At 49.0% G+C, this 12,101-nt stretch overlaps 1 protein-coding gene across 2 annotated transcripts in view; it reads left to right on the forward strand.

The window, feature by feature from the left end:
* The window catches only part of LOC129846913 (ubiquitin-conjugating enzyme E2 H), a 34,462-nt gene that overhangs the window by 16,397 nt on the left and 5,964 nt on the right, over nucleotides 1–12,101 (forward strand). Inside the window, exons 2-4 of one of the 2 annotated variants that reach the window (XM_055914726.1) lie at nucleotides 8,643–8,719; nucleotides 11,581–11,652; nucleotides 11,856–11,895. In XM_055914726.1, the coding sequence (XP_055770701.1) occupies nucleotides 8,643–8,719; nucleotides 11,581–11,652; nucleotides 11,856–11,895 (189 nt within the window). Of the gene's footprint in view, nucleotides 1–8,642; nucleotides 8,720–11,577; nucleotides 11,653–11,855; nucleotides 11,896–12,101 lie in introns of both variants that reach the window. The other variant, XM_055914725.1, reaches the window with a different exon arrangement.

Here is a 12,101-nt window from a genome sequence, read left to right on the forward strand (position 1 = left end):
GGTCACTACTCCACTAATGGGATCCCAGCCTACTCTGTCAGGATCCACAGCCAGCTGCTGCTGTGTGTCAGAACATGATGGCTCTCTGTTTGAATCACTCTCTCTTTTTCTCCCTCTTCCTTTCTCTTTTGCTGCTTTTCTCTTCTCTAGACCCCCCGCTCTCTCTTCTCTAGCCCCCCCGCTCTCTCTTCTCTAGACGCCCCGCTCTCTCTTCTCTAGACCCCCCGCTCTCTCTTCTCTAGACGCCCCGCTCTCTCTTCTCTAGACCCCCCGCTCTCTCTTCTCTAGCCCCCGCTCTCTCTTCTCTAGCCCCCCCGCTCTCTCTTCTCTAGACCCCCCGCTCTCTCTTCTCTAGACCCCCCGCTCTCTCTTCTCTAGCCCCCCCGCTCTCTCTTCTCTAGACCCCCGCTCTCTCTTCTCTAGACCCCCCGCTCTCTCTTCTCTAGCCCCCCCGCTCTCTCTTCTCTAGACCCCCCGCTCTCTCTTCTCTAGCCCCCCCGCTCTCTCTTCTCTAGACCCCCCGCTCTCTCTTCTCTAGACCCCCCGCTCTCTCTTCTCTAGCCCCCGCTCTCTCTTCTCTAGACCCCCCGCTCTCTCTTCTCTAGACCCCCCGCTCTCTCTTCTCTAGACCCCCGCTCTCTCTTCTCTAGCCCCCCCGCTCTCTCTTCTCTAGCCCCCCCGCTCTCTCTTCTCTAGACCCCCCGCTCTCTCTTCTCTAGACCCCCGCTCTCTCTTCTCTAGCCCCCCCGCTCTCTCTTCTCTAGCCCCCCCGCTCTCTCTTCTCTAGACGCCCCGCTCTCTCTTCTCTAGACCCCCCGCTCTCTCTTCTCTAGACCCCCCGCTCTCTCTTCTCTAGACCCCCCGCTCTCTCTTCTCTAGACCCCCCGCTCTCTCTTCTCTAGACCCCCCGCTCTCTCTTCTCTAGACCCCCCGCTCTCTCTTCTCTAGACCCCCCGCTCTCTCTTCTCTAGACCCCCCGCTCTCTCTTCTCTAGACCCCCCGCTCTCTCTTCTCTAGACCCCCCGCTCTCTCTTCTCTAGACCCCCCGCTCTCTCTTCTCTAGACCCCCCGCTCTCTCTTCTCTAGACCCCCCGCTCTCTCTTCTCTAGACCCCCCGCTCTCTCTTCTCTAGACCCCCCGCTCTCTCTTCTCTAGACCCCCCGCTCTCTCTTCTCTAGACCCCCCGCTCTCTCTTCTCTAGACCCCCCGCTCTCTCTTCTCTAGACCCCCCGCTCTCTCTTCTCTAGACCCCCCGCTCTCTCTTCTCAAGCCCCCCCTTGCTCTCTCTTCTCTAGACCCCCGCTCTCTCTTCTCTAGACCCCCCGCGCTCTCTTCTCTAAGCCCCCCCTTGCTCTCTCTTCTCTAGACCCCCTTGCTCTCTCTTCTCTAGACCCCCTGCTCTCTTCTCTAGACCCCCGCTCTCTCTTCTCTAGCCCCCCCCCGCGCTCTCTTCTCTAGCCCCCCCGCTCTCTTCTCTAGCATTCCCCCCCCCCCCCCCCCCCCCCCCCCTCAGCCAGCAGTGGGTAATCTCTCTGTGATGAATCTAGCTCTAATGTACTAGAGTGGGATGTAGACTAAAATCTCTGGATGATGTGAGATGGGATAACATGACCCCATACTGTACTGAGTGGTAACGGGAGATGGGATAACATGACCCTGTACTGTACTGAGTGGCAATGGGAGATGGGGGATAACATGACCCCATACTGTACTGGGTGGTAACGGGGGATAACATGACCCCATACTGTACTGAGTGGTAACGGGAGATGGGGGATAACATGACCCCATACTGTACTGAGTGGCAATGGGAGATGGGGGATAACATGACCCCATACTGTACAAAGTGGTAATGAGAGATGGGGGGGATAACATGACCCCATACTGTACTGAGTGGTAACGGGGGATAACATGACCCCATACTGTACTGAGTGGTAACGGGAGATGGGGGATAACATGACCCTGTACTGTACTGAGTGGTAACGGGAGATGGGGGATAACATGACCCCATACTGTACTGAGTGGTAACGGGAGATGGGATAACATGACCCTGTACTGTACTGAGTGGTAACGGGAGATGGGGGATAACATGACCCCATACTGTACTGAGTGGCAATGGGAGATGGGGGATAACATGACCCCATACTGTACTGGGTGGTAACGGGGGATAACATGACCCCATACTGTACTGAGTGGTAACGGGAGATGGGGGATAACATGACCCCATACTGTACTGAGTGGCAATGGGAGATGGGGGATAACATGACCCCATACTGTACAAAGTGGTAATGAGAGATGGGGGGGATAACATGACCCCATACTGTACTGAGTGGTAACGGGGGATAACATGACCCCATACTGTACTGAGTGGTAACGGGAGATGGGGGATAACATGACCCTGTACTGTACTGAGTGGTAACGGGAGATGGGGGATAACATGACCCCATACTGTACTGAGTGGTAACGGGAGATGGGGGATAACATGACCCTGTACTGTACTGAGTGGCAATGGGAGATGGGGGATAACATGACCCTGTACTGTACTGAGTGGCAATGGGAGATGGGGGATAACATGACCCTGTACTGTAATGAGTGGCAATGGGAGATGGGGGATAACATGACCCCATACTGTACAGAGTGGCAATGGGAGATGGGGGATAACATGACCCTGTACTGTACTGGGTGGTAACGGGAGATGGGGGATAACATGACCCCATACTGTACTGAGTGGTAACGGGAGATGGGGGATAACATGACCCCGTACTGTACAGAGTGGCAATGGGAGATGGGGGATAACATGACCCCATACTGTACAGAGTGGCAATGGGAGATGGGGGATAACATGACCCTGTACTGTACTGGGTGGTAACGGGAGATGGGGGATAACATGACCCCATACTGTACAGAGTGGCAATGGGAGATGGGGGATAACATGACCCTGTACTGTACTGGGTGGTAACGGGAGATGGGGGATAACATGACCCCATACTGTACTGGGTGGCAATGGGAGATGGGGGATAACATGACCCCATACTGTACTGAGTGGTAACGGGAGATGAAGGATAACATGACCCTGTACTGTACTGAGTGGTAACGGGAGATGGAGGATAACATGACCCCATACTGTACTGGGTGGCAATGGGAGATGGGGGATAACATGACCCCATACTGTACTGAGTGGTAACGGGAGATGGGGGATAACATGACCCTGTACTGTACTGAGTGGTAACGGGAGATGGAGGATAACATGACCCCATACTGTACAGAGTGGCAATGGGAGATGGGGGATAACATGACCCTGTACTGTACTGGGTATAACGGGAGATGGGGGATAACATGACCCCATACTGTACTGAGTGGTAACGGGGGATAACATGACCCCATACTGTACTGAGTGGTAACGGGGGATAATATGACCCCATACTGTACTGAGTGGTATTGGGAGATGGAGGATAACATGACCCCATACTGTACAGAGTGGCAATGGGAGATGGGGGATAACATGACCCCATACTGTACTGAGTGGTAACGGGAGATGGGGGATAACATGACCCTGTACTGTACTGAGTGGTAACGGGAGATGGGGGATAACATGACCCCATACTGTACTGAGTGGTAACGGGAGATGGGGGATAACATGACCCTGTACTGTACTGAGTGGCAATGGGAGATGGGGGATAACATGACCCTGTACTGTAATGAGTGGCAATGGGAGATGGGGGATAACATGACCCCATACTGTACAGAGTGGCAATGGGAGATGGGGGATAACATGACCCCATACTGTACAGAGTGGCAATGGGAGATGGGGGATAACATGACCCTGTACTGTACTGGGTGGTAACGGGAGATGGGGGATAACATGACCCCATACTGTACAGAGTGGCAATGGGAGATGGGGGATAACATGACCCTGTACTGTACTGGGTGGTAACGGGAGATGGGGGATAACATGACCCCATACTGTACTGGGTGGCAATGGGAGATGGGGGATAACATGACCCCATACTGTACTGAGTGGTAACGGGAGATGGAGGATAACATGACCCTGTACTGTACTGAGTGGTAACGGGAGATGGAGGATAACATGACCCCATACTGTACTGGGTGGCAATGGGAGATGGGGGATAACATGACCCCATACTGTACTGAGTGGTAACGGGAGATGGGGGATAACATGACCCTGTACTGTACTGAGTGGTAACGGGAGATGGAGGATAACATGACCCCATACTGTACAGAGTGGCAATGGGAGATGGGGGATAACATGACCCTGTACTGTACTGGGTGGTAACGGGAGATGGGGGATAACATGACCCCATACTGTACTGAGTGGTAACGGGGGATAACATGACCCCATACTGTACTGAGTGGTAACGGGGGATAACATGACCCCATACTGTACAGAGTGGCAATGGGAGATGGGGGATAACATGACCCCATACTGTACTGGGTGGAAATGAGAGATGGGGGATAACATGACCCTGTACTGTACTGAGTGGTAACGGGAGATGGGGGATAACATGACCCCATACTGTACTGAGTGGTAATGAGAGATGGGGGATAACATGACCCCATACTGTACAGAGTGGTAATGGGAGATGGGGGATAACATGACCCCATACTGTACAGAGTGGTAATGAGAGATGGGGGATAACATGACCCCATACTGTACAGAGTGGCAATGGGAGATGGGGGATAACATGACCCCATACTGTACTGAGTGGCAATGGGAGATGGGGGATAACATGACCCTGTACTGTACTGAGTGGCAATGGGAGATGGGGGATAACATGACCCTGTACTGTACTGAGTGGTAACGGGAGATGGGGGATAACATGACCCCATACTGTACTGGGTGGCAATGGGAGATGGGGGATAACATGACCCCATACTGTACAGAGTGGCAATGGGAGATGGGGGATAACATGACCCCATACTGTACTGAGTGGTAACGTGAGATGGGGGATAACATGACCCCATACTGTACAGAGTGACAATGGGAGATGGGGGATAACATGACCCTGTACTGTACTGAGTGGTAACGGGAGATGGGGGATAACATGACCCCATACTGTACTGAGTGACAATGGGAGATGGGGGATAACATGACCCCATAATGTATAGAGTGACAATGGGAGATGGGGGATAACATGACCCCATACTGTACAGAGTGACAATGGGAGATGGGGGATAACATGACCCCATACTGTACTGAGTGACAATGGGAGATGGGGGATAACATGACCCCATACTGTATAGAGTGACAATGGGAGATGGGGGATAACATGACCCCATACTGTACTGAGTGGTAACGGAAGATGGAGGATAACATGACCCCATACTGTACAGAGTGGCAATGGGAGATGGGGGATAACATGACCCTGTACTGTACTGGGTGGCAATGGGAGATGGGGGATAACATGACCCCATACTGTACTGGGTGGCAATGGGAGATGGGGGATAACATGACCCCATACTGTACTGAGTGGTAATGGGGGATAACATGACCCCATACTGTACTGAGTGGTAACGGGAGATGGAGGATAACATGACCCCATACTGTACTGGGTGGCAATGGGAGATGGGGGATAACATGACCCCATACTGTACTGAGTGGTAATGGGGGATAACATGACCCCATACTGTACTGAGTGGTAACGGGAGATGGAGGATAACATGACCCCATACTGTACTGAGTGGTAATGGGAGATGGAGGATAACATGACCCCATACTGTACAGAGTGGCAATGGGAGATGGGGGATAACATGACCCTGTACTGTACTGGGTGGTAACGGGAGATGGGGGATAACATGACCCCATACTGTACTGGGTGGTAATGGGGGATGGGGGGTATAACATGACCCCATACTGTACAGAGTGGTAACATGACCCCATACTGTACTGAGTGGTAATGGGAGATGGGGGATAACATGACCCCATACTGTACTGAGTGGCAATGGGAGATGGGGGATGACATGAGCCTGTACTGTACTGAGTGGTAACGGGAGATGGGGGATAACATGACCCCATACTGTACTAAGTGGTAATGGGAGATGGGGGATATCATGACCCCATACTGTATTGAGTGGTAACGGGAGATGGGGGATAACATGACCCCATACTGTACTGAGTGGTAACGGGAGATGGATGTATCCTTTTCTTAACCAGTTGCGCTAAGGGGTAGGGGGCACCCTATTCCCTACATAGTACACTACTTTTGACCAAGTAGTGCACTATATATGGAATAGGGTGCCATTTGGGATGAAATCCTAAGTGATTACTGTAATTAACTTGGTGTATCTGGAGTCGTGGGCATTAAATGGCCAGAAGAGGAGAGATCCACCTGAAGACTGGCAGATTATCCAACGTCTCTTTGGAATAGAATTTAAATGGGTATGTCACACTCCAGATGAGGGAGTCAAACACATGAAAAACACAAGCCTAGTCCCAGATCTGTATGTGCCACTCTTGATTCAGCTGCCAGCTCTGACTATTGTTCAACATGTCATGTATGGCAGGACAACAATAGCACCAGGACTGTTGGCTAAAGATACAGATTATGGACCAGGCTAGAGATTGACAAATCTCATAAACCCTTTACATAACCGGTAAAAGACAACACCACACAAAGCAACAGAACACCAGTTGTTGGAAGCATTTGATTCTCACTCTCTATTGAAACGTGTTGTAGGTCTGCAGAGCTTGACTTATGGGGCAGCAGGAAGCCTAGTGGTTAGAGTGTTGGGCGAGTAAACGAAAGTTTGCTAGATCAAATCCCCGAGCTGACAAGGTAAAAATCTGTCGTTCTGTCCCTGAACAAGGCATTTAACCAACTGTTCCTAGGCCGTCATTGTCAATTAGAATTTGTTCTTAACTGACTTGCCTAGTTAAAGGTTAAACAAATATGTGTGTGTGTATATGTTCTGTAAACTGCTTCTAGCCCCCAGATGAGAACAGTAGCAGTGTGGTCAAAGGCCAGGTTGACAACAGTAGCGGCGTGGTAAAAGGCCAGGTTGACAACCGTAGCGACGTGGTAAAAGGCCAGGTTGACAACAGTAGCGGTGTGGTAAAAGGCCAGGTTGACAACAGTAGCGGCGCGGTAAAAGGCCAGGTTGACAACAGTAGCGGTGTGGTAAAAGGCCAGGTTGACAACAGTAGCGGTGGGGTAAAAGGCCTGGTTGACAACAGTAGCGGTGTGGTAAAAGGCCAGGTTGACAACAGTAGCGGCGCGGTAAAAGGCCAGGTTGACAACAGTAGCGGCGTGGTAAAAGGCCAGGTTGACAACAGTAGCGGCGCGGTAAAAGGCCAGGTTGACAACAGTAGCGGCGCGGTAAAAGGCCAGGTTGACAACAGTAGCGGCGCGGTAAAAGGCCAGGTTGACAACAGTAGCGGCGCGGTAAAAGGCCTGGTTGACAACAGTAGCGGCGCGGTAAAAGGCCAGGTTGACAACAGTAGCGGCGCGGTAAAAGGCCAGGTTGTGCACATTTGTGGCCTGCTGGAGGTCATTTTGCAGGGCTCTGGCAGTGCTACTCCTTGCACAAAGGCGGAGGTAGCGGTCCTGCTGCTGGGTTGTTGCCCTCCTACGGCCTCCTCCACGTCTCCTGATGTACTGGCCTGTCTCCTGGTAGCGCCTCCATGCTCTGGACACTACGCTGACAGACACAGCAAACCTTCTTGCCACAGCTCGCATTGATGTGCCATCCTGGATGAGCTGCACTACCTGAGCCACTTGTGTGGGTTGTAGACTCCGTCTCATGCTACCACTAGAGTGAGAGCACCGCCAGCATTCAAAAGTGACCAAAACATCAGCCAGGAAGCATAGGAACTGAGAAGTGGTTTGTGGTCACCACCTGCAGAACCATTCCTTTATTGGGGGTGTCTTGCTAATTGCCTATAATTTCCACCTTTTGTCTATTCCATTTGCACAACAGCATGTGCAATTTATTGTCAATCAGTGTTGCTTCCTAAGTGGACAGTTTGATTTCACAGAAGTGTGATTGACTTGGAGTTACATTGTGTTGTTTAAGTGTTCCCTTTATTTTTTTGAGCAGTGTATTTGTTTTCAATAAACAATGGAGACTAAATATTTGTATTTTATTTAACCTTTATTTAACTAGGTAAGTCAGTTAAGAACAAATACTTATTTACTATGACGACCGGGGAACAGTGGGTTAACTGCCTTGTTCAGGGGCAGAACGACAGATATTTACCTTGTCAGCTCAGGAATTCGATCCAGCAACCTTTCGTTTACTGGCCCAACGCTCCAACCACTAGGCTACCTGCCTCCCCAAATATAAAAATTGTTTACATGTTGTCAACAATCTAAGCCAACCCGTCAGTTTTGGTCCATAGTTGCGCACGTGTCGGTTTTGTTGCTAAACGACCAACCCGTTTATAGTGTTCTCTCCTCCACTCCATTGTGAGGAAGCTTGTGGTGACATTCCACAGAGAAAGTGTTTCCTCATCAACAGGTGCATTATCATATTAATGAGGTCAAACATTTCTGTGACCCAAAACAAAGAGAAATGAGAGATTTGTATTATTTATTTAGCTGCAGCCACCTCCGCTAGCATTTCAGGTTGTTTTGTAATTCAAATCCAGTGTGTCCAATATCCATTATCCTTAACCTCCTTCAACACAGCATCGAGAGCAAACACGAAGTCACGATCCTCAGCGGACTCAATGAATTTGTAGTGAAGTTTTATGGACAACAAGGAAGTAAGTGTCTTTTATGTTATGGAAATGTTTCTGTCCTATTTACCTATTAACTGCCTTCTGTTCAAGATGCCATTATGAAGTCCCGCCCCTAATCAAATAACTAAAGACATTCTCCATTGTTAAAGTAATCTCCTAGTTCATTACAAAATTAATCCCGGACTAAACCACTGAGGTCTGAAAGCGTCTGACAAACATTGACTTTGAAATGAATTATCACAGGTTTCAAGTATTTGTTCATATGTCATGAATCACTATCATGTCTGAAGTTTACTCATAAGAGAACCACAACAGAGAGTCAGTTATGAAGGTCCTGTTGGACTGAAGCCCTCAGGTCAGCTACCACAGGAATGTCTCCTGCTCTGAATGCTGAGTGAAGTTCCAGGGCAGGGTGTAAAATGGATTGGAACGTGGCCTGTACAGAAGGTGTAGGTGGAGGTACTTCTCACCATGTTTTTCACATCTGTAGCACTAAACCCTCCCCTGATTGCACAGCAATAAAGAGAGGACGTTTGTGTGTGGTTATGATGCAGACAACAGCATTCTGGGAAATTACTCTTTGGAGTGTGTACACTAGTGTCTGTTTTCTTTGTGTGTGTGTGTGTATGCATGTGCTGTCCCGTTCCAGTTCGGCACGACCCTCTGGTTCTATACCAGGTATTCTGGTGGATCAGGACCCACACAAGCCCTCTCCATTGGGACCCAGTCATGGGATGTCTTTATATTATGGAGATTGATCTGGAAGTAAAGAGCTCTTCGCTGTCTATGGCTAAAGTACATTACTGTGTAGAATCAAAGGAAAATCAATTCCTGCTCATTTTACCTCCACGCTGCCTGTTGATGTCAGTGGTGTGGAGTAGACTGTTCCTGACTGTTGATGTCAGTTGTGTGGAGAAGACTGTTGATGTCAGTAGTGTGGAGAAGACTGTTCCTGACTGTTGATGTCAGTGGTGTGGAGAAGACTGTTCCTGACTGTTGATGTCAGTGGTGTGGAGAAGACTGTTCCTGACTGTTGATGTCAGTTGTGTGGAGAAGACTGTTGATGTCAGTAGTGTGGAGAAGACTGTTGATGTCAGTAGTGTGGAGAAGACTGTTGATGTCAGTAGTGTGGAGAAGACTGTTGATGTCAGTAGTGTGGAGAAGACTGTTGATGTCAGTAGTGTGGAGAAGACTGTTGATGTCAGTAGTGTGGAGAAGACTGTTGATGTCAGTAGTGTGGAGAAGACTGTTGATGTCAGTGGTGTGGAGTAGACTGTTCCTGACTGTTGATGTCAGTTGTGTGGAGAAGACTGTTGATGTCAGTAGTGTGGAGAAGACTGTTCCTGGCTGTTGATGTCAGTTGTGTGGAGTAGACTGTTCCTGACTGTTGATGTCAGTGGTGTGGAGAAGACTGTTGATGTCAGTGGTGTAGAGAAGACTGTTGATGTCAGTGGTGTGGAGAAGATTGTTGATGTCAGTGGTGTGGAGAAGACTGTTGATGTCAGTGGTGTGGAGAAGACTGTTGATGTCAGTGGTGTGGAGAAGACTGTTGATGTCAGTGGTGTGGAGAAGACTGTTCCTCTGACCGTTGTGAAGGGCTACAGCCTTGCAGTGTCAAGTCCATAGGGTTTCTATGGTTAACTGCTGTAATCCCTGTACTCATATTAAGTATCTCCCTCAATGTCAGTAGTATATAAGCCTACCAGACCTGGGTTGAAGTACTATTTCAGATCTCACTTGCTTTCACATGCATTCAAAGTATTCATATCTTACATTTGAAAAGACAAGTTGTTGAATATTTTAATGTATTTGGAAATACACTTGGGAAGTAGTTGATATACTCAAATACACTCCCATGTATTTGAAAATGCTGTCAACTTTTTTTTGTGTTTTTTTACAAATAACCATTCAAATACTCAAGTACTTGTTTTGGGCTGTGCATTTGAAAATACTCATAGTTTTTTTATTTTTAAATACCAGATACTGTGAACCCAGGACTGAATCCTACATGATGTCTATGTACATGCGTGGGAAAAAGGCACTGCACATTGCATTCTATGTTCCTAATGTGTTTTTTTGGTGACAATGTTGCTAACCAATCAACCACATGGCAGCATTAGGTCTATATTGTGACCTGCAGAGTCTCATAGGTCTATATTGTGACCTGCAGAGTCTCCATAGGTCTATATTGCGACCTGCAGAGTCTCATAGGTCTCATATTGCGACCTGCAGAGTCTCATAGGTCTCATATTGCGACCTGCAGAGTCTCATAGGTCTCATATTGCGACCTGCAGAGTCTCATAGGTCTCATATTGCGACCTGCAGAGTCTCATAGGTCTAGATCGCGACCTGCAGAGTCTCATAGGTCTAGATCGCGACCTGCAGAGTCTCATAGGTCTAGATCGCGACCTGCAGAGTCTCATAGGTCTAGATCGCGACCTGCAGAGTCTCATAGGTCTCATATTGCGACCTGCAGAGTCTCATAGGTCTCATATTGCGACCTGCAGAGTCTCATAGGTCTCATATTGCGACCTGCAGAGTCTCATAGGTCTCATATTGCGACCTGCAGAGTCTCATAGGTCTCATATTGCGACCTGCAGAGTCTCATAGGTCTCATATTGCGACCTGCAGAGTCTCATAGGTCTCATATTGCGACCTGCAGAGTCTCATAGGTCTCATATTGCGACCTGCAGAGTCTCATAGGTCTCATATTGCGACCTGCAGAGTCTCATAGGTCTCATATTGCGACCTGCAGAGTCTCTAATTCTACCATTTACCGTTTTGATGTCCAGCGGCTGCTCAAAGACAGTGGATGTGCATATGTGATCTTTTCTTGTAGCATGTCTGTTATCTCCCTTCTCTCTCTGTCTCCTCCCATCCAGCAGCGTACGAGGGGGGCGTATGGAAGGTGCGCGTAGATCTACCGGACAAATACCCTTTCAAATCCCCATCAATAGGTAGGGGGACGGCATACAGCCGGAGGGGGTTCATTTCTCAGTTGACACACACAAAAAATACATAGATATGTATTGTTATTGTCACAAACACGGGATAGGTGCAGTTTTACAGGGTCAGCCATTGTAGTACGGCTCCCTCTTACTAGAAGTAACCCGTAACATCTGTAGTTGACTTGCGTATTGTTTTTCTCTTTCGTTTGCAGGATTCATGAATAAAATCTTCCATCCCAACATCGATGAAGCGTAAGTTGATCACGACTTCCGATTTGAAAGGAACACTGAAATAGTAGAGGGTGCCCTCTCATGAGACTCATCACCTTAACCTTGTCTTGTGTTGCTGGAGGCAATGGCAGCAGGGAGCTTTTCTAACCACATCTATCTTAAACCACCAGCCCTGACCTTAACCCTGGCCCTGACCTTTTGACCCTAACTCGTAAATAAGAACGTGT

The sequence above is a fragment of the Salvelinus fontinalis genome, unplaced genomic scaffold (genome assembly GCF_029448725.1).
Source record: "Salvelinus fontinalis isolate EN_2023a unplaced genomic scaffold, ASM2944872v1 scaffold_0648, whole genome shotgun sequence".
NCBI lineage: Eukaryota > Metazoa > Chordata > Actinopteri > Salmoniformes > Salmonidae > Salvelinus > Salvelinus fontinalis.